Source organism: Colobus angolensis, unplaced genomic scaffold (genome assembly GCF_000951035.1).
Source record: "Colobus angolensis palliatus isolate OR3802 unplaced genomic scaffold, Cang.pa_1.0 Scaffold7, whole genome shotgun sequence".
Lineage (NCBI taxonomy): Eukaryota > Metazoa > Chordata > Mammalia > Primates > Cercopithecidae > Colobus > Colobus angolensis.
Window position 1 is genome coordinate 13,772,536 of NW_012120709.1, and position 24,265 is coordinate 13,796,800.

Sequence of the window (24,265 nt, forward strand, 5' to 3'; positions counted from 1 at the left end):
CTCAAGTGATCCTCCCACCTTGGCCTCCCAAAGTGCTGGGATTACAGGTGTGAGCCACCACACCTGGCCCTTGTTCATTTTTCTACTACCAAGTTTAAGAATCTACCTACATCTATATACTAATACTCTGCCTTTCCTCCTTATATAATTGATGGATGGTAATCAGCTCCCTTCTAAGGTCAATTCTTCTCAAATTCACTCTTGAACCCAACATAATCAGGCTTTTTTCCTTATTGGTGAAGAAAAAACCCATACTTTAATTAAAGTCACCAGAAACCTCTACACTGCCAAATCCAGTGGCCATTTCCCATCTTCAAAGATTTTCCTCACCTCTTAGAAGCAGCCAACATAGTCATTCACAACCTCCTCTCTGTCTTCTGAAATACCACACCCTTGGTTTTCCTTCTGCCTCACTGGATGCACTTCTCAGTTTTATTTGCTGAATCCTTTCTGTCCTCTCCAGGACACAGTCTTCAGACTCTCCTCCTTAATAATTTCTTCAATCCCACTGCTTTAAATACTATTTAAATGCTAACATAGGGCCAGGCGCAGTGGCTCACGCCTGTAATCCCAGCACTTTGGGAGGCTGAGGCTGGCGGATCACGAGGTCAAGAGATAGAGACCAGCCTGTCCAAAGTGGTGAAACCCCGTCTCTACTAAAAATACAAAAATTAGCTGGGCATCGTAATGCGTGCCTGTAGTCCCAGCTACTTGGGAGGCTGAGGCAGGAGAATCGCTTGAACCCAGAAGGTGGAGGTTGCATTGAGCCGGGATTGAGCCACTGCACTCCAGCCTGGTGACAGAAGGAGACTCTGTCTCAAAAAAAATAAAAATAAAAAAAGCTAACACATCCAAATCTATATGGGAGAGCCAGCATCTACCCAGAACTCCAGGGGCAGTCACCTCACACTACCATGTGACCGGGCATTTCATACTTCACACATCCATAACAGTATTCTTGATTTCCCACCCCCTCAAAATTTGTCCCTCCTGCAATTTTTCCCATTTCAATATATGGCACCAGGAATGCCCCAAATCCTGACACTTTTCACCAGTTTTACCACTGTAATCCATCCATGGCTCTATCTGAACTAACATAACACTCTCCTCCTAAGTGATCTCTTGCTTCCACTAATGCCTCTCTACATTGCCTTCTCAAATGAGCAGCCAGAAAAATTCTGTCAAAAATATAAACCAAATCATGACACAGCCTTGCAAAAAAACAAAAAAAACAACAAAACAAACAAAAAACCTTCAAATGGCTCCCCATCATTAAAACAAATGTGAAAGTTATCCACGGCCTGTAAGACCCTACCTCAGCAGTCCCCAACCTTTTTGGCACGAAGGACCAGTTTCGTGGAAGACAATTTTTCCCCAGACAGGGCAGCAGGGGTGGTGGTCGGGGTGGGGCTGCTTTCAGGATGAAACTGTTACACCTCAGATCAAGAGGCATTAGATTCTCATAAGCGGGTGTGTAACCTAGATCCCTCATATGTGTAATTCACAATAGGGTTCATGCTCCTATGAGAATCTTGCCACTGATCTGACAGGAGGTGGAAATTAGACAATAATGCTGGTTGGCCTGCTGTGCACACCTCTTGCTGTGCAGCCCAGTTCCTAACAGGCCACAGACCAGTACCCATCCGTGGTCCAGGGATATGGACCCCCGGCCTTACGTAATCTGACTTCTGTCTCTTATCTCATCTCTACTTCTCTTTCTCTTCCTCCCTCTACTACCAGTCACACTTGTCTTTTTGCAGTTTCTTGATGTTCTTCAAGCTTGTCTTTGCTTCGGATCCTTTGCTGTTTCTTCTACTTGAAATAATCTTCCCTCAGATATTCACAAGGACCTCTCGCTCACTTTTTTCAGTCTGATGAAACATCACCTATACAGACAGACTTTCCCTCAACACTCTGTTGAAATATCATCCCAGTTCCTTCTATTTTGCTTCATTTTCTACAAAACTATTTTCAATTTTACAATATATTGTTATATAGTTTATATATTTGTTCACTTTCTCATCCACTAGAAATATAAGCACCTGAGGGCACAAATATTGACTTAATTGCTTCTATGTATCCCTCAACTAAAATGGCATCTCAGACTAATTAAGTGTTCAATAATAACTGCTGAATTGATAAATGGCTATACAATTTTTTTTTTTTTTGAGACGGACTCTTGCTCTGTCGTCCAGGCTGAAGTGCAGTAGTGTGATCTCAGGTAAACACAAGCTCCACCTCCTAAGTTCAAGCGATTCTCCTGCCTCAGCCTCCCGAATAGCTGGGACTACAGATGCGTGCCACTATGCCCAGCTAATTTTGTATTTTTTTTATTTCTTTTTATTTTTTATTATTATTATAATACTTTAAGTTCTAGGGTACATGTGCATAACGTGCAGGTTTGTTACATATGTATACTTGTGCCATGTTGGTGTGCTGCACCCATCAACTCATCAGCACCCATCAATTCATCATTTACATCAGGTATAACTCCCAATGCAATCCCTCCCCCATCCCCCGCCATGATAGGCCCCGATGTGTGATGTTCCCCTTCCCGAGTCCAAGTGATGTCATTGTTCAGTTCCCACCTATGAGTGAGCACATGTGGTGTTTGGTTTTCTGTTCTTGTGATAGTTTGCTAAGAATGATGGTTTCCAGCTGCATCCATGTCCCTACAAAGGATGCAAACTCATCCTTTTTTATGGCTGCATAATATTCCATGGTGTATATGTGCCACATTTTCTTAATCCAGTCTGTCACAGATGGACATTTGGGTTGATTCCAAGACTTTGCTATTGTGAATAGTGCCGCAATAAACATACGTGTGCATGTGTCTTTATAGCAGCATGATTTATAATCCTTTGGGTATATACCCAGTAGTGGGATGGCTGGGTCATATGGTACATCTAGATCTAGATCCTTGAGGAATCGCCATACTGTTTTCCATAATGGTTGAACTAGTTTACAATCCCACCAACAGTGTAAAAGTGTTCCTATTTCTCCACACCCTCTCCAGTACCTGTTGTTTCCTGACTTTTTAATGATTGCCATTCTAACTGGTGTGAGATGGTATCTCATTGTGGTTTTGATTTGCATTTCTCTGATGGCCAGTGATGATGAGCATTTTCTCATGTGTCTGTTGTCTGTATGAATGTCTTCTTTTGAGAAATGTCTGTTCATATCCTTTGCCCACTTTTTGATGGGGTTGTTTGTTTTTTTCTTGTAAATAATTTTGTATTTTTAGTAGAGACAGGCTTTCACTACGTTGGCCAGGCTGGTCTTGAACTCCTGACCTCATGATCCACCCACCTAGGCCTCCCAAATTGCTGGGATTACAGGGTTGAGCCACTGCACCCAGTGCTATTACAATTTTTAAGAAGGATTTTTCTTTAACTTGGTTTATGATTCATAAACTTGAATGGTTTATAAGATTACTAAAACTATTTAATTCAGATTTCATACACAGAGGTACCACTTTTGAAAAGGAAACTCTAACAAAAATATGTCTTCCTTTTTTCTGCATTAAAATTCCAGACCCTAGGAAATTTCTGGCATTTTTTCCAAAATAAACAGAAGTAAAATTATCTTAATGGGCCAAATGTAAGATCTCATGTAACTCTTGGTGATAGGTACAAAAGCCATTTCCATTTAAACTCAATTTTACTTTACTGCCCTCTTCCCCAACACATACATACACATACAGATATCTTGGTTACTTTATTTTAGTTTTCATTAAGTTTAATTTTTTACCAGGTAACATACTTACATAATTGTGTGAATCTTAAAGGTTAAAAAAATAAAAGATTGTAAGTCTGAAAAGAAACAGTGAAAAGTCTCCCCATCCCATGGCTATATCTCAGTGAGTCAGTTCAAACTCCCACTACCAAAAAGTAACCATTGCTATTATAGGGTGGAAACTGGCCATTTTTTTGTTTAAAAAGTCACACAGGAAATATCTGCAGCTTTATGGACTACCACTCTCTGTCACAACTACTCAATTCAGCCATTATAGAGTGAAGGCAGCCTTAGATAATATGTAAACACATGTGTAGATAGTACTTCAATAAAACTTAATTTGCAAATACAGGCAGTAGGCTGAATTTTTCCCATGGGGGTCACAGTTTGCCAAAACCTGTTACAGAACAGTTTAAATACCAATGTCTCTTTTATAAAAAATGCTAATGGTAGTGTTTGGAAGAGACTTCAGTGGAAGAGACTGCAACAAAGAATGTTATTTGAAACAAAAATTCATCCTACCCATAATGATGTATCAAAATGATATATATTTTCATATAAATAGATTTAAGATTATTCCTAGATGCCTCTCCATAATTCATAATATATTAGTGCAAATAATTTCTTTTTTTTTTCTTTTCTTTTTTGAGACAGAGTCTTGCTCCATCACCAGGCTGGAGTGCAGTGGCGTGATCTTGGCTCACTGCAACCTCCACCTCCTGGGTTCAAGCCATCCTCCTGCCTCGGCCTCCCAAGTAGCTGAGATTACAGGCGCCCGCCACCACACCCAGCTAATTTTTGTATTTTTAGTAGAGATGGGGTTTCACCATGTCGGCCAGGATGGTCTCAATCTCCTGACCTCGTGATCTGCCCGCCCCGGCCTCCCAAAGTGCTGGGATTACAGGCGTGAGTCACTGCGCCTGGCCCAGTGCAAATATTTTCTTCTACCTCTTCATGGCACAATTATGAAGAATTGGAGGAACGTTAAGACAAGACGGAGTGGTAACCTAACTATAAGCGCACTGTCAATCATTAACTCTGGCTTAAAATTTTCTCTTAAATGGTAGATCAAATGTATAATTAAAATCTCCACAGAATGCATTACAGAAATAAACCATAGTCTATATTTAAAAACAAACAAAATTTCAAATGTCTATTTCTCAACCAGATCAATTCCAAAATGCATGTTTCTAATAAGTCTTACAAAGGATTTAATTTAATAAAATGAACCAAGATTAGAGAGAATCGGATCTCTCTAAAAAGCAGATCCCTGTTACACTGAAAAACCAGGTTCTCAAAATTTAGAGGTATCCTAGGAATATATCTTACCTTAGATGCCATTCTCATAAAGAGCTTGTTTTGATTTTCTGCTGTTCCCATCTTTTCATTTTTGACTAAATCATTTAGGCTTAGATTATCATCATCATGAAAGTATCTGATCCTTTCTTTTTCCTCATGAGTTGAAACCTATGACAGAATGAACATTATTAATTTAATGAAAACATGAGTCTCTGAAGTATTTAATGGATTACATAAAAATTTGATGTTAAATGTAAAAATCCCACTATGTAATCACAATCTTTCCTTCCAGTTTATCCCTAGTCTGCCAGCTTCCATGTGAAAAAACTTCCATTAGAATTACACTCCCTACTTCTGCCTCTTTACTCTCCTCTTCCCCAGGGATGGAAGCATGATATTATCTGCTTTATGAGTTTTGATGAAAGAGCAAAACTGCTCTACCCCTTCTTCTCTCTTTTCTGCTCTTCTTCTCCTTATAGTTAAAATTCCTTACCACTGTGATGGGAAGACTGAAGTTATCCAGAGATGGAGTAAGTATATCAAAAACAGAGGTGAAGTGTTAGCAAATCCACTGCTATGAATTTAATGATTATGTTGCCCCAAAATTCACATGTTGAAATCTCAATAAGAAGGTATTAAGATGCAAGGTCTTTGGGAAGTAACTGGGCTATGAACATGAAGTACTCAGAAATGGGATCAGAACCTGTGATGGTTAATACTGGGTGCCAACTTGATTGGACAGAAGGATGCAAAGTATTGTCGCTGGGTGTGTCTGTGAGGGTGTTGCCAAAGGAGATTAACATTTGAGTTAGTGGACTGGCAGTTAGTGGAGAGGCAGACCCACCCTCAGCGTGGGTGACCATCTAATCAGCTGCCAGGGTGGCTAGAAGATGTTGAAAGAACTTGACTGGCTGAGTCTTCTGGCCTTCATCTTTCTCTCACGCTGGATGCTTCCTGCCCTCAAACATCAGACTCCAAGTTCTTCAGTTTTTGGACTCTTGGACTTACACCAGTGGTTTGCCAGGGATTCTTGGGCCTTGGGCCACAGACTGAAGGCTGCACTGTCGGCTTCCCTACTTTTGAGGTTTGGGGACTTGGACTACCTTCTTTGCTCCTCAGCTTGCAGATGGCCTACATAGGACTTTACCTTGTGATTATGTGAGTCAACACTCCTTAATAAACTCCCCTTCATATATGCATCTATCCTCTTAGTTCTGTCCCTCTAGGGAACCCTGACTAATACAGTACCTCTATTAAAAGACATGAGCATTTGTTCTCTCTCTCTCTCTCTTTTCTCTGTCATTTGATTATACAAGAAGACCATCATCTACAAACCCAGAAGCATGCCCCAATCAGACAATGAAGCTGCCAACACCCTAATCTTGGACTTCTCAGTCTCCAGAATTGTGAGAAACAAATTTCTGTTGTTTAAGCCATCCAGTCTATGTTATAGTAGCCCAAACTAAGACACCAACTTCTAATTATTAAACCTTTGTTCTGTAAACAGCTTTATCAAAAGCAAAGCTGATATTCTGGTCTCCATCTAATTCAGTCCCAGATGTTCCTATCAGTTGGTTCCATACCCAGGTGCGGAACAGGAAAATACTATTTATTTCCTCCCAAATCAAATCTTTCCAATGCTGCTCTCACATTCCCTTATCCAAATAAAACCTCATCTTTAACTTCTTTGAGATCTTTGGAACAGGAGTGCAACTACATTTCCCAACATTACTATTCTTGTCTTTACTAGCTTAAACCTCATATCCCATGACTTCAATCACCCCCTGGCTCCAGACACTTAATTTCTGGCCCTCTTGTCTTTTCATCATACTCAAAGAACAAACTCTACTTGTGAAAGTGTCTACCTTCTTTACTCCTATACCTAAATTGCTAAGTAATATGCAACTCAAAAAGGGCCCTCGATGCCTTCCGACAATGCATTTATGGATCCCTAGTCGGTTCCACCATTTCATATAATTCAAACCTTTACTATTCTCCTCCTGTACCTCCTCTCCAACCACCAAATTCCTCCCATTACATTAGAAGACATACCTATCCCACTTCTATCTGTTGAATGAATTAATTAGAATCTCTAGCAACACAGGCACTCAACAGGCAAAAAATAAACATTTGACAGAAATATTCTGAATGAACAGTTCTTTTGTATATGCAATTATCACTTGTCTGATCTTCCAAATTTAAAATAAAAAACCTAATTTGGGAAAGCTGAATATGTTGTTTTTGCCATCTCAAGAGCCTCAAGGTAGTGCTAAAAACTAATTACTAGAGTTGGAAAATGGAAGAGAAAATTAGCTTTATAAAGGATCATGGCACCTACATAATTAAGCCATTACTGTGTATGGATACCCCATCACCAGGTCTCAAGTTAGCTGTCTAATACTAGTAACAGCTCTGGGAGACCAAAGTTTTCCCTAAGAGCTATAGCAAGTATGCCAAAAGCAGCTGAAAACAACATCAAAGAAATGTAAACTAAAATTAAAATTGCCTTAAACATTTAATGTTAACAACTGTTTTAAAAAACACAGTTGGATTACTTTCCATTCTGTAAAAGGCAAAAAGATATAACTAAGAATAAAAGTAAGAATAACATCATTTACTACCTTCCAATATTGGCATTCAAAAGCTACATTTCAGAAAATATTTTGTAATCTGATATGAAGAAAGCCCCAAGGGAAAGAAGGAATTCTGAATTAATAAACAAAGACATATGTTAAACATACCATCTGTCTCTTTCTTCTTCCTCCTTGTGATTCCAGAGATTTTCCGGGTGTGTTCACAGGCCATACTCTTCCAGACTGATCTGTTCTGACAAGGATTACTTCTTGCTGGTCTTCATTCTATAAAAAGATTTAGAGATAACTATTGAAATTATTGTGAAGAATGTTGAATGTTTTTATTTAATAGCAAAAAAAGCATTAAAATGATTAACATTTTCACATAATATTGTGGATTGCCTTAAATCTCCTGGATTTTCATTACTATCTATACTATAAAATGAACATAATCGTTTGGGGAAAGAGTGAAAAATACCCAATGTTTATTTTAGTATTTTTTTAAAAGCAACCAAGAGAAGAAAATTTCAAATAAAGTTTTCATCTAGACAATGTTAAAAGATGACAAAGTGGCCGGGCACGGTGGCTCAAGCCTGTAATCCCAGCACTTTGGGAGGCCGAGACGGGCGGATCACGAGGTCAGGAGATCGAGACCATCCTGGCTAACACAGTGAAACCTCGTCTCTACTGAAAATACAAAAAAAAAAAAAAAACTAGCTGGGCAAGGTGGCGGGCGCCTGTAGTCCCAGCTACTCGGGAGGCTGAGGCAGGAGAATGGCGTAAATCCGGGAGGCAGAGCTTGCAGTGAGCTGAGATCCGGCCACTGCACTCCAGCCCGGATGACAGAGCGAGACTCCGCCTCAAAAAAAAAAAAAAAAAAAAATGACGAAGTATCAATAGTCCATGTGGCATTGTATGAGAATGCCCATCACTTATGGGATGGGCAGCAGATGTAATGTTTTTTAAATTTAAATATCCTATTAAAATTTGATTATACGAATAAAATAACCAAAGACAAACTTGCTAAATTAGCAAATATAATGATACTACCCGTAACTTCTATTCTTTCTATTAACAGCTTTCAAATGCTATTCAGTTTTCTGACTTTTCAGAAGGAATTATATCCCACATACTTTCAAGCCATAATATTTTTCCAACAAACTTTTGGACAAATATAAGCCTGGCACAGTACAGAATAAGAGTAAACTTTATTCTCTGATGGAAATGGAATGTGACTGGAAGGATTCTAATAATCAATAAAGAATATTAGAGAATGACAAAGGTAAAGAAATTGTTACATCAAAAAGACACCTGCACTTGTATGTTTATCACAGCACTACTCACAATAGCCAAGTCATGGAATCAACTAAAGTGTCTATTAATGGATGATTGAATAGAGAAAATATGGTGTATATATGCCATGGAATACTACACAACCACAAAAAAAAAGAAATGTCTTGCACAGCAGCATGGATGGAGCTACAGGCAATTATCCTAAGTGAAATAACTCAGGAAATCAAATACTGTATGTTCTCACTTAAAAGTGGGAACTAAACAATGGGTACACATGAACATAAAGAGGGAAATAATAGACACTGCAGTCTCCAAAAGAGGGGAAGATGGAAAGGGAGTAAGGATAGAAAAAATTACTTATTGGGAACAATGTTTACTATTCAGGTGATGGGTAAAACAGAAGCCCAAACCTCACCATTATGCAATATATCCCTGCAACAAACCTGCATATGCAACCCCTGAATCTAGTTTTAAAAAATTAAAAACAAAAATAATATTAAGGAATGAATTCATTAAAAATCCACTTGAAACAAGACCAAGCAAACTATTCACATTTTAGTTTTCTTCTCAATTGGAATCAAATATAGAAAAAATCAACCCCAATTCCATTTAATAGATGTTAGTTTCCCTGCTGAAATGGAAGAAAAATAATATATACCTATTATTGATCTTACATTCACACACAATACTAAATTGATACAAAAGATTATCATTACTTTTCTTCCTCAATAAATAAATGAACATTAATTAATGAAGTGCCATCTTTTAAAAGATCTTTCTACTCACTCCCTTACCAGATAGTAGAGATAGGCAACACATTATAATCTGGCTTCTAACTTTACCGCACTGATAAAGCTGGTCTCCCTAAGACTTTCAAATTACTAAGTCTAATATATAATTATTAAATTGTCATCTTCCCTGATTTGAAAGCATTTGGTTCTGTTTATTACATTCTCTATCCTGAAATTCCTCTTATTCCAGTTTTAAACACTCTACGCTCTCCTGGTTCTGCCTTTACCTCTAGGACACATTCATTCATTTATTAATTCATCCATTTTTCCATTCATTCATCAAATATTTCTGAAATGTCTATTTAATCTTAGGAGCTAAAAGAAATATAACCCCTGCCTTCTATAAGCTTATGGCCTAGTGGTGAAACTACTCCCCAGGTGAATCATTAATATAAACAAAGTCACCTTCACTTTCTCCTCCATTTCCAGCTACCCCTCAAATGCTCAAATGCTGATGATTCCAGGGTTTCTTGGTTTCCAGCCCTTCAGCCTGAAACCTAATCATCACCATATTGCAAAATAATTCACTGTGTGAAAAACAAATACTATTTAAGCTATTCTTTGCTTAAAAATCTGCAGGGACCATTTATCACCAGAAGATCAACACCACTGCAAGTATGGCCCACAGGCCATCACAAGTCCAAGAGTTACTAGACATTAAATATTTGTTACTAATCCATGATGAGGTAAGTACAGAAACTGAGTGTTTTATAAAAAGTGTATAGAAGTGATATGGTTTGTCTCCATGTCCCCACCCAAATCTCCTCTTGTAGCTCCCATTATTTCCACATGTTGTACGAGGGGCCCGGTGGGAGATGATTGAATCATGGGGGCAAGTCTTTCCTGTGCTGTTCTTGTGATAGTGAATGGATCTCACGAGATCTGATGGTTTTAAAAACGGGAGTTTCTCTGCACAAGCTCTCTCTTTCCCTGCTGCCATCCACATAAGATGTGACTTGCTCCTCCTTGCCTTCAGCCATGGTTTTGAGGCCTCCTCAGCCATGTGGAACTGTAAGTTCAATTAAACCTCTTTCTTTTGCAAATTGCCCAGTCTCAAGTATGTCTTTATCAGCAGCATGAAAACAGACAAATATAAGAATCCTAAGAATCATTTTATGTTGGTTCAATCTAAATAAAAACTTGGGACTTTCATAGAAAATATTTCATTTTTCTATGATTATTTTTTATTGTATTTTATAAAACTATTAATCTATCATGGTCTGTAAAATCTTAAAATATATATAAACAACCCTGATCCTACACTACAGTCTAAATAGTGAAATAAAGGTAAAGCATTTTCACACAGTATACAAAGCCTTCAAATTCTGGCCCTAGACTTTTCTAGTTCCTTGTAATTTTTGTAAACGTACTGTAAATTGTATTTCCTCTGCACGGAACAATTACCCCTTCTTGCTCAACTAGGAAATTAAGAATTTAGTCACAGCCAATGCTCTGTTCCCAAAAATTTTCAGCACACGTATGTTGCTAGACTGCAATATTTTCAGTATTATTTGTCTATTTATATTTATCTCTCTTTGCAGGACAACGACTAAGCTATACACTACTTGGTACCTATAGGACCTGTCACAGTGTCAAACAATAATGGGAATTCAATAAATGCTTAATAAATATCATTAACAAGCTGGCGCCTCAGACAGATTAATTGTATCCCAATACTAACCCACTTTCCCCTTCAGTGAGCTCCTTCTTTCCTCCCTTTGCAAACTTTCTGTTCCTTAGGACTGCTAATACATAAGACCCCAAGTTGTTCCATTTTGGGTACCCAAGATAGAGTGCATCTAACCATCTACATGGCATTAAAATACAAGACAGAAATGAGAAGTTCACTCTACACAGAAAATATGCAAAAACATTTTCATCATCCATGTAATTTTGCAATTTATCTCAAAAGAAACCAGAAGCACTTCTTGATATAACTAAAAAGCATTTATAAACTCTTTCCATTTTCATAAGAATGCCAAATGCTCCAGGTTTTTAAATCATCCCCAACAATTACAGTTTGCTCTGGAGGACTTTATATTTTAAAAACATCAAAACTGATAATTTATTAAAGTATTTTATACGAACACTTTAATTAACAAATCCCAAAATGCTCTGGGATCATTTACTCATTAATCCATAAAAGAGCCTTCTGGCTGACAAAAATCATGGATTCTTATTTTAAAGGAAGAAAGGAGAAAACAAAACACTTCATATAAAGCTACAAAATCAATTTGCTAACATAACCAGAATAAACCTTCCCTGTTGGTATCTATAATATTTGTGAGATAATAAATTTCTCCCACAAGTGCATATCATTTTTATAGTAATAAAAAAATGAGGATTCAGGAGATCGTGGCAGTCACAAGGCAAGACTAGATTGTAGCTCTGGACAGAGCAGCATGCAGGGGCTTGCACTGTGAATTTTAGCTCCAGATCGACTGCAAGAACAAACCAGCAATCCCAAGAGGACCCACAGACCCTCTGAAGGAAGCAGACTGCTCCTGCAGGACCTGAGAGACACCCCAAATACTGTGAGTGCTCCAACTGTGGAAGTGGGAACACACTTCCTCCTGAACACACACCCCCACTGGAGAAGCTGAAGTTCTGTTTTCAGGATAAGTTTTCGACTTTACTTGGAGCTGAGTCAAGTTAGAGGGCCGAGCAAAATACAGGGGTAGAGGAAGGAGCAGAAAGGCCCTGGGAGCTCGCTGGGTCCCCAAACAGCCCGTTCCTGCCTAGCACCACAGGGATCCAACAGGAGGGTGGCCAGAGGAGCAGGGGGTAAAACTCCACAGGGAAAAGGAACTATCTAGCTGAACTTTGTAACCATTTCAACAGGGTGAGGAGCTTCCTGGCCAGAACTCAGGGGAAGGCACAAATCTTGCGTACAGACTTCACAGGCAGGGGAAGAACTAAAGCCCTTTTCTCTCGCAGCTGGGAGGCAGATATCCTCGGGTAAGTTTTCAAGACCATCTTGCCCTCAGCCTGGAAATAGACTCCACGCTGTTGGTGGGAGACAGTGGGGGTGAGACCGGCCCTTCAGTTTGTATGGGAGCTGGGTGAGGCCTGTAACTGCCAGCTTTCCCCCACTTCCCTGACAACCTGCATGACTCAGCAGAGGCAACCATAATCCTCCTAGGTAACACAGCTCCAGTGACCTGGGAATCTCATCCCATCCCGGACAGCAGCCCAGCAAGACGTGCCCACGGAGAGTCTGAGCTCAGGCCTAGCCCCACCCCCGCCTGATGGTCCTTCCCTATCCACTCTGGTAGTGGAAGACAAAGGGCATATTTTGGGAGTTCTAGGGACTCACCCACCACTAGTCCCTCTCCACTCTACTACAGTTGATGCTGTCTGGAAAGTGCCACCTCCTGGTAGGAGGCCAACCAGCACAAAAATGGAGCATTATACTACCAAAGCTAACAACCCTCATGGAATTCACTGCACCCTCCATCACATTCACCAGAACAACCACTGGTATCCATGGCTGAGACCCACAGACAGTTCACATCACAGGACTCTGCAGAAAACCCCCTGTACCAGCCCTGAGCCTGGTAGACTTGCTGGGTGGCTAGACTCAGAAGAGAGACAACAAACACTGCAGTCCGGTTCACAGGAAGCCACATCCATAGGAAAAGGCGGAGAGTACCACATCAAGGGAATACCCCATGGGACAAAAGAATCTGAACAATAGCCTTCAAATAGCCTTCAGCCCTAGACCTTCCCTTTGACAAAGCCTATCCAAATGAGAAGGAACCAGAAAACCAACCCTGGTAATATGACAAAAATAGGCTCTTCAATGCCTCCCAAAAATCACACTAGTTCACCAGCAATGAATCCAAATCAAGAAGAAATCCCTGATTTCTAACCTCCTGAAAAAGAATTCAGGAGGTTAGTTATTAAGCTAATCCGGGAGCAAACCGAGAAAGGCGAAGCCCAATGCAAGAAAATCCGAAAAATGATACAAGAAGTGAAGGAAAAAATATTCAAGGAAATAGATAGCTTAAAGAAAACACAATAAAAAATTCAGGAAACTTTGGACACACTTTTAGAAATGCAAAATGCTCTGGAAAGTCTCAACAATAAAATTGAACAAGTAGAAGAAAGAAATCCAGAGCTCAAAGACAAGGTCTTCAAATTAACCCAAACCAACTAAGACAAAGACAAAAAAATAAGAAAATATGAACAAAGCCTCCAAAGTCTGGGATTATGTTAATCAACCAAACCTAGGAATAATCGGTATACCTGAGGAAGAAGAGAATTCTAAAAGCCGGGAAAATATATTTGGTGGAATAATCAAGGAAAACTTTCCCGGCCTTGCGAGAGACGTAGACAGCCAAATACAAGAAGCACAAGGAATACCTGGGAAATTCATCACAAAAACATCTTTGCCTAGACACATTGTCATCAGGTTATCCCAAGTTAAGACGAAGGAAAGAATCTTAGGAGCTGTGAGACAGAAGCACCAGGTAACCTATAAAGGAAAACCCAACAGAACAACAGCAGATTTCTCAGCAGAAACCTTACAAGTTAGAAGGGATTGGAGACCTATCTTCAGTCTCCTCAAACAAAAAATTTATCAGCCAAGAATTTTGTATCCAGCAAAACTAAGCATGATATATGAAGGAAAGATACAGCTGTTTTCAGACAAACAAATGCTGAGAGAATTCGCCATTACCAAACCACCTTTTGCATGGTTTTGAAGGTTCCTTTTGCTAAATCATGAAACAAATCTTTTTCATCAAAACATAACCTCTTTAAAGCATAAATCACACAGGACCTATAAAAAAAATACAAGTTAAAAGGAAAAAACAATAAAACAAAAACAAAAACAAAAGTACACAGGCAACAAAGAGCATGAGAAAAGCAATGGTACCTCACCTTTCAATGTTAACATCAAATGAATGTAAATGGCCTAAATGCTCCACTTAAAAGATACAGAACCACAGAATGGATAAGAACTCACCAACCAACTATCTGCTGTCTTCAGGAAACTCACCTAACACATAAGGGCTCACACACTCTTAAATAAAGGGGTGGCAAAAGGCATTTCATGCAAACGGACACCAAAAGTGAGGAGGGGTAGCTATACCTATATCAGACAAAACAAACGTTAAAGTAACAGCAGTTAAAAGAGACAAACAGGGACAGTACATAATGGTAAAAGGCCTTGTCCAACAGGAAAATATCACAATCCTAAACATGTATGTGCCTAACAGTGGCGCTCCCAAATTTATAAAACAATTACTAACAGACCTAAGAAATTAGATAGACAGCAACAAAGTAATAGTGGGTGACTTCAATACTCCACTGATAGCCCTAGATAGGTCATCAAGACAGAAAGTCAACAAAGAAACTACAAATTTAAACTATACCTTGGAACAAATGGATTTAACAGATATATACAGAACATTTCATCCAACAACTGCAGAATACACATTCTACTCAACAGCACATAGAACTTTCTCCAAGATAGACCATTTGATAGGTCATAAAATGAGTCTAAATAAATTTAAGAAAATTGAAAATTGAAACTATATCAAGCACTCTTTCAGACCCCAGTGGAATAAAACTGGAAATCAACTCCAAAAGGAACCTTCAAAACCATGCAGATACATGGAAATTAAATAACCTGCTCCTGAATGAGCATTGGGTCAAAAACGAAATCAAGATGGAAATTAAACAATTCTCTGAACTGAAAGACAATAATGACACAACCTATCAAAACCCCTGGGATACAGCAAAGGCAGGGCTTAAGAGAAAAGTTCATAGCCTGAATAGTTCAAAAGTCTGAAAGAGCACAAAGTGACATTCTAAGGTCACACCTCAAGGAACTAGAGAAAAAAGAACAAACCAAACCCAAACCCAACAGAAAAAAGGAAATAACCAAGATCAGAGCAGAACTAAATGAAATTGAAACAAACAAACCACAAAAGATAAATGAAACAAAAAGTTGGCTCTTTGAAAAGATAAATAAAATTGATACACTATTACAAGATTAAACAAGAAGAGAGAAAATCCAAATAACCTTGCTAAGAAACAAAAAAGGGGATATTACAACTGACACCACTGAAATACAAAAGATCATTCAAAGCTACTATGAACACTTTTACGTACATAAACTAGAAAACTTAGAAGAGATGGATGAATTCCTGGAAAAATACAACCCTCCTAGCTTAAATCAGGAAGAATTAGATACCCTAAACACACCAGTAACAAGCAGTGAGATTGAAATGGTAATTAAAAAATTAACAACAAAAAAAAGTCCAGGAACAGATGGATTCACAGATGAATTCTACCAGACATTCAAAGAAGAATTGGTACCAATCCTTTTGACACTATTCCACAAGATAGAGAAAGAAGGAACCCTCCCTAATTCATTCTGTGAAGCCAGCATCATCCTAATACCAAAACCAGGAAAGGACATAACCAAAAAAGAAAACTACAGACTGATATCCTTGATGAACACAGATGTTAAAATCCTTTGCATTCAAAATACTAGCTAACCGAATCCAATGACATATCAAAAAGATAATCCACCATGATCAAGTGGGTTTCATATCAGGGATGCAGGGATGGTTTAACATACGCAAGTCAATAAATGTGATTCACCACATAAAGAGAATTAAGAACAAAAATCACATGATCATCTCAATAGATGCAGAAAAAGCATTTGACAAAATCCAGCATCCCTATATTATTAAAACTCTCAGCAAAATTGGCATACAAGGGACATACCTTAACGTTATAAAAGCCATCTATGACAAACCCACAGCCAACATAATACTGAATGGTGAAAAGTTGAAAGCATTCCCTCTGAGAACTGGAGCAAGACAAGGATGCCCACTCTCACCACTCCTCTTCAACACAGTACTGGAAGCCCTAGCCAGAGCAATCAGACAAGAGAATGAAACAAAGGGCATCCAAATCGGTAAAGAGGAAGTCAAACTGTCACTGTTTGCTGACGATATGATTGTTTACCCTGAAAACCCTAAGGACTCCTCCAGAAAGCTCCTAGAACTGATAAAAGAATTCAGCAAAGTTTCTCGATACAAGATTAATGTACACAAATTAGTAACTCTTCTACACACCAACAGCGAACAAGCAGAGAATCAAATCAAGAACTCAACCCCTTTTACAAGAGCTGCAAAAATTAAAATAAAAATACAATACTTAGGAATATACCTAACAAAAGAGTCGAACAGCCTCTACAAGGAAAACTACAACACACTGCTGAAAGAAATTACAGATGGCACAAACAAATGGAATCACATCCCTCGCTCATGGGTGAGTAGAATCAATACAGTGAAAATGACCATATTGTCAAAAGCAATCTACATATTCAACACAATCCCCATCAGCATACCACCATCATTCTTCACAGAATTAGAAAAAAAATTCCAAAATTCAAAGAAACTAAAAAAATAGCCTATAAAGCCAAAGCAAGGCTAAGCAAAAGGAACAAATCTGGAAGCATCACACTACCTGATTTCAAACTATACTATAAGGCCATAGTCACCAAAACAGCATGGTACTGGTATAAAAATAGGCACATAGACCAATGGAACAGAATAGAGAACCCAGAAATAAACCCAAATACTTAAAGCCAACTGATCTTCAACAAAGCCAACGAAAACATAAAGTGGGGAAAGGACGCCCTTTTCAACAAATGGTGCTGGGATAGTTGGCTAGCCACATGTAGGAGAATAAAACTGGATCCTCATCTCTCACTTTATACAAAAACCAACTCAAGATAGATTAAGGACTTAAACCTAAGACCTGAAACTATAAAAATTCTAGAAGATAACACTGGAAAAACTTTTCTAGACATTGGCTTGGGAAAGGATTTCATGACCAAGAACCCAAAAGCAAATGCAATAAAAACAAATATACATAGTTGGGACCTATTAAACTAAAGAGCTTTTGCACAGCCAAAGGAAGTCAGCAGAGTAAACAGACAACCCACAGAGTGGGAGAAAATCTTCACAATCTATACACCTGACAAAGGACTAATATCCAGAATCTATAATGAACTCAAACAAATCAGTAAATAAAAAAAAAAAAAAAAACCATCAAAAAGTGGGCTACAGATATGAGTAGACAATGCTCAAAAGAAGATATACAAATGGCCAACAAACATATGAAAAAATGCTCAACATCACTAATGATCAGGGGAATGCAAATCAAAACCACAATGCGATACCCCCTTACTCCTGCAAGAAGGAGCATAATAAAAAAATCAAAAACCAGTAGATGTTGGCACAGATGCGGTGAACAAGGAACACTTCTACCCTGCTGGTGGGAATGTAAACTAGTACAGCCATTATGGAAAACAGTGTGGAGATTCCTTAAAGAACTAAAAGCAGAACTGCCATTTGATCCAGCAATTCCACTACTGGGTATCTACCCAAAGGAAATATTCTTGTTTTTCTTCATCAGTGAGATCTTGCCACATGCCACCAATAACCTTGCCAGTCTCCCACAACTTTAGGTCAGGGTTGGAAGCCTTTACTTGGTCCCAGACCTTTCAGCTGTACCTCATGTAGGGCATCACTGGCTTATCTGGTGGCTTTGGGGGTTTTGGAATCGTAATACCAGAGGATGCTGTGACTCGGCTGTTGGCAGCTGGGTCCCCTCCCAGCCTGTAGTTGTTGTAGGCAAGATGACTGTATGGATTGTATCCCACAAACCATGGTGTGCTCGGCATTTGTGTTGCAGGAGCTGGGGAGGGAGGTGGGGCACAAGATGGCCTTTCCGCAGGCAGAAAAAGTGCCCGCAGCTCCGGCTTCACTTCCCTTTGTCCCGTGCCTACCCCAACAGATATTTAAAACTTAACTGTCTTCCCCACCTTTCGAGATCAAAGACCAAGCTGCATACTGCTTTGTATCGATAGGACCTAGCACAGTGTCAAACAGTGGGTACTCAATAAATGCTTGATAAATGAAATTAACAAGCTGGTGCCTCAGACAGATTCATTATACTCCCAAAGCTAACCCACTTTCCTCTTCTACCCACTTCTCTACTTTATGTTCCTTAGTCCTGCCAATACAAATCACACTAAGTTTTGCCACTTTGGGTAACCAAGACAGAAATATTGAGGAGCTCAGAAACAATGAGTAAGTTCCCAATTTCCCATCACATTAATACAGAATATGAGGCTTAAGAATCTGTATCACTGTCAACAAACTATGGGCCACAGGCCAACTCCAGTCTTGTGCTTGTTTTTAGTCAGCCCATAAGCTGAGGATGGTCTTTACATTATTAAATGACTAAGGGGAAATCAAAACAATAGTATTTCATGACAAATTAAAAGTCTATGCAATTCTAATTTTAGTGTCCATAAATAAGGTTTTATTGGAACACAACCATGCTCATTCATTTATGTGTTATCTGTGGCTGCCTTCATGATACAGTAACAGTTCAATCACTGTGGCACAGATTGTACAGCACACAAAATCTAAAATATATACTATTTGGTCTCTACAGAAGTCTGCCAATCTTGGTTGTAAATTATTATTTAGCTAATAAAACTAATTTAAAATCACTTTATTGATTTTTCCTACTACCTAACAACAAACAAGATTAAAACTTGCAATTACTTAATAGTATTACACAAGATCCATGTTGGTAACAATGAGGGGAAGAGAACAGGACCTGGTACTCTTATTTTGTTAAAATATCTATGCTTGACTTCCATTTCAGGTCATGATGGACTAACAAAAAAACAGTATAACCTGTTGCTGTTTAAAAAAACTAGACAACAGGACAAATACATGAAACAACCATTTTTAGACATTGATCTCTAGAGGAGTGTAATCCCTAAAAGAAGGGAAACAAATGAGATGAGCCCTAGGATGGCCACAGCTTTCTACTAAGAGTCAGTTTATAGACTGCAGTACAAAGAAATCTAATCAGACCTCAGCTTCCTTGCTGACTGAATTGGGATATATTTTAACAAGCTGTTGGAAGTAAGAGAAAAATTAGTAAAGAATATGAAACAAACGAAGAAGAACAAGAAGAAGAAGAAGAAGAAGAAAATGCAAATTAAGAAATTTTATTTATTTACATAAAAGAAAGGCAATTATAAAATACTATTTGGCCTAACAGTATCTATTTACTGGATCAAGAGATAATTTAAAAATACAGAAGTAAAGCAAAAGAAACAACTAAGAACCAAAGTGGCTTCCACCAGGATTGCAAGAAGGTCTGGAAAGAACTCATGACATTGTTACTATTTGGTATAGGCAGGCCTAGCGCTACTTGTATGTAATACATTGATTAAAAAGAAAATGAAAAAGCATACATTGCTTTGATTCAAAGCTATTATTAAAAAGTGTAAATGTTTGAAAGCCTTTCTAACATTGGGAAATAAAGCAAAACTCTCCTACTAAATCAGATTTTCCTATCAGTAGTCTACAAACTTCCAGAGTTCATGATGGTAGCCTGCAAGTTTGCTATCACTGAATGCCATAAAACATGTTTCAACTTTTATCTTTTAAAATTTCCATAATCACTTATTACTATTCTTAGTATTTTCATGGCTTTTGAATAATTTCTATTTTATCTCTAATTATGTCCACAAGTTGTTCCCTACACACAAGTACCTGGCCAAGGCAGTGGGTGGACTGAACACCAAGCTACACTCTGATCACTGAGATGAATGTCCTAACCCAAGGCTACTATTTAATTTGTACAAAAGCATTCACAGGACTGCATCTGCCCAAAGGAGACATCTTTTTCTAACTCCATGAAGGCATCATACAGGCTCAATGCAGCCCTTTTAAAAATGTTTTTAAATTCTCAATTCTGTCTATACTGTCCTCCTTTTAAAATTCTTAATATACTATCGTGCTTTCTTTTTTTTTTTTTTTTTTTAAATTGGCCTTCTTAGAGGCTAACTTTTTTCAAAGAATAAATTCTTGGGTTTTTTCTTAAATCATTTCTATTTATTTTTTATTTTCTATTTTAGTAATTTCAGTTTTTTTATCTATCCTTTGTATATCGTATCTACTCTATGTTATGTTCTCTCTTATCTCTTTTGTGTTACTATTGGCTAATGCCACAGACATTATTACTAATTATTAATAAATAATAGCTATACTAATTATAACTTAATTTTCTGTTAAATCAAAGAATGACACATAGATTATTTACTATTTTTCAGTAGATAGGAACATAATAAATACTATAAGATTTTCCTATGATTCACTGTGATATAGCAAGTGTTTTTCTTTTCTTTCCTTTTTTTCAGTACTGTGGAGTTTCACTCAACTAATTTTATTTCTCTTCCTCATCAATCTTCATTAACAACTGTCTACTATAATTATTCTATTCAGAACCTCTTTGGTACCTGCATATTTACACACTATGAAATTGAAAACTGTATTTTCAGTTTTTCTAAAACCACATTAAATTTGATTTCTATCTTCAACAATTCGTTATGCATTCTACAATATGGTTAATTTTAAAACACGTACAAGGAGAAAATTTACTTTGGGTTTGTATTTTTTCCACTTAAAATGTTTTCCCTTTAAACTGAAAATATATAATTATGTGACATTGTCCCTCCATCTAACCCTTCCCCCTACAAAAAAAAAAAAAAAATCTGGAAACAGAACATGTATGAATCCATCCCTACAAGACAAAACCTAAGTTTCAAATGCTACTGAACAGCATAAGGACTCAATATTTTTCATATGCAGTAATATTTCATTTTCCCCTTAAATTTAACAACAGAAAAGAGAATTAAATGCTAATAGTAGTTAGTGAGAAAAAAAATAATGAGCATTTGAGGGAATAGAAGCAAACTGGGGAAGGAGACAGGCTGCTGCTAGGTCATTCTTCCCTCGCTAAGGAAATCAATTAGTTGTGGCTTCAGTATCTGTTACAGAGCCCTGTTCAAAGTTTGAGATAGTCTATGACATAATTCTTCATCCCAAAATTAGATCATTAATAAATATACAATCATAACTATCCAAAACAACTACTCTACAATTTCTCTAAATTATTATACTTGAGAAAATACTGTTCATAAAACAATAAAAAATTTTTTACTACCCCAGAAAGCATTAAGAATTAAATACATGCTATAGTCATATGAGTGGGTGTTTCCTAAGCCTACAGGCCAACACTCCCAGCTAGGATAATACCATACTAAAGATTATTTTTGTGGTAGACAAATAAGGCTTACAGATAGTAGTCATAAATAGAATAGCTTTTCCTTTGGCAAAGTTACAAATGGTAAGAGGATCCCAAAATAATGGCTATAGCCTCAGAACATTCTGTGGATGCGTAGATTGCACTAGGTCCTATTCAATACTTCCATATTTCTATACTTTTCCTTTGAAGCACCGTCAAAGGACTGTAATTATATATTTGTATAATTAATCTTATTTGTATGTTCTCTTTCCTGACAGAAAGCTTTTATAAGGAGTACATGATGTCTGAATTAAGATCTCAAGGATATACAGAAGGTAACTACAAGAAAAATATTCTAGGCAAAGAAAGACTGTGTAAAGGCACTGAGGCAGGAGAGAAAACAGCTACTTAGGATGTCAAGACAAGAGATGATGGTCATCTTAGTGTGGCAGATATAAAAAACAAAGAGCAGAGTTAAGAAATATTTAGCAGGTAAAACTGACACCATTTCACGATTAATTTTATGTGAGGTATGAGACTATAGAACAGATAGATTCTGTATGCTAATACTGGTTTGTATTTATATATCATTTGCTTTGTTTTTGCTTAAAATATTTGCTCCTACAGTAATACTCTATTTCAAGAAATAAGCCCTCTAGTAATGCCTAAGATGATATTTCTAACTGCACAGCAATGAGGGATACTTTAAGAAGAGTTAAAAAATACAAGCTGAACTGTATAGAAAATAGGTACATCTATTGACCTTTTTTACTTGGCTGGGGAAAACACTAGCTAACTGACTAATAGGAAATAATACTTTTGCACACCTACTCTGTGTCAAGCAAGACTATACCTCAAGTAAAGTGTGCCTACAGTAACATGGCAAGGTAAATAGAATAAATTGTATATAAATTGTAGCAAAGCTACAATAATGTTTACTTCAGATTTAAAATATTTGACCTAGAAAATTGAGAGTGCAAAGGCCTTCTACAAAGAAGGAACTGCAAAGTATTCGTTGAGTAAAGGTAAAACCTCACTGTTTAAATATTAAAAGTAAACCACAAGCAAGTTTTTTACAGTCTTTGTAACTTTTTTTCTGTTGTACCATGCTTAGGGGATCGACTGCAGAGATTGGGATGCTAAAACATTTCTAAAAAGACACAGTCTTAAGAGTTCACATATTCTGGGAATCACAGCAATGACAAGTGAACTTGTGAACACAGTGAACAATGCACCCAAGAATCAGGTCTAAAAGACAGTGTTAAAGCAGTAATTGAATATGGTCAAACTACTACTGGAAATACTTCAAATAACTAGTAAAGTACCTGATTTATATACAAAATGAATGTATCTATTTATTAATATTTCTCTATGGCCCTTAGTTAATTCTTCAATTTCTTTAAAGAGAATGTCCGTAAACCCTCTCTACGTACATGAACGGGATCAAAATGCATTTCTCTTCTTTATCAGCAGTGTAGACAAAACTTTAAAGCTACTACACCATTAGGCAAAGATTATTTCATTCTTTGTTACAAATGTTGAGCTTAATTTCCTGCATTATCTTTTCTTATAAAGTACAGAGCTAAATTCCTTTAGATTAAATGTATACATAATGTGACTCGGTTGAAGAATTATTAACAGGCCCAAGTTATGGAAGGGCAGATTCGGACTAACATATTAAAGAATTAGGATTAGATTTTTCCTGATATAAAACTAGCAATATCCAAAACTCAGTGAGACCTCATCACTCAGCGTTCAAGCACGAGTTAGATGGAGAAGTTATGTGGTTGGCTTAACGTTAAAATAAAGAAGCTGCACTTGTGTGATGGCCAGACTAGATGATGTAGAAGATCATGGATCATTTTTAAGATTTACAATAAAATACTACAGAGAATAAAAGACATTGATAAAACACGTATTTCCGTATGTCTTGGTTGCCTACATGATGTCAAGTATTACTCCACATACTAGATATGAACTGAAAGAATAACCCTCGTCCTAAATACTAAACAGTTCACCCTCTAAAGGAGGAGGGATAAGCAAACTAATAATTAAAAGTGCTGATGGTTTTTCACTAAAGCCAAAATGATATTCATAGATATGTGAATGAAGAGATTTACCTTATTCCTGTAACTTAATACTTCCAACAAACGAGCTAAGCAATGAAAGAATTCTTCCCTGTTCGAGCATTCTATGCATGGGGTTTTCTTTTCTCTCAAAGAGCAAAATTTCCATCAGAAGTATTACACGATTTTCCTCTAGAACATCATCAAATCTCCATAGTAGTAAACAACTTTGTATTCCACTCTAATTTCTAAAAAAACCACTACGAAAGGTAATCAAGGCCCTGGATCTGATGGAATAAATTACTTTAGTTGCAGTAGAGAATTCTTTCAGAATTGTTGGCAAAGATTTGTTTTATATGTATATATA

The 24,265-nt window shown here is 37.5% G+C and overlaps 1 protein-coding gene across 1 annotated transcript in view; it reads right to left on the reverse strand.

Moving 5' to 3' along the window:
• CWF19L2 (CWF19-like 2, cell cycle control (S. pombe)) overlaps positions 1-24,265 on the reverse strand; it is a 136,663-nt gene that overhangs the window by 55,944 nt on the left and 56,454 nt on the right. The window contains exons 11-12 of the mRNA XM_011926659.1: positions 7,776-7,892; positions 5,065-5,202 (exon numbers count right to left, since the gene is read on the reverse strand). Coding sequence (XP_011782049.1) covers positions 5,065-5,202; positions 7,776-7,892 — 255 coding nt within the window. The remainder of the gene's footprint in view (positions 1-5,064; positions 5,203-7,775; positions 7,893-24,265) is intronic.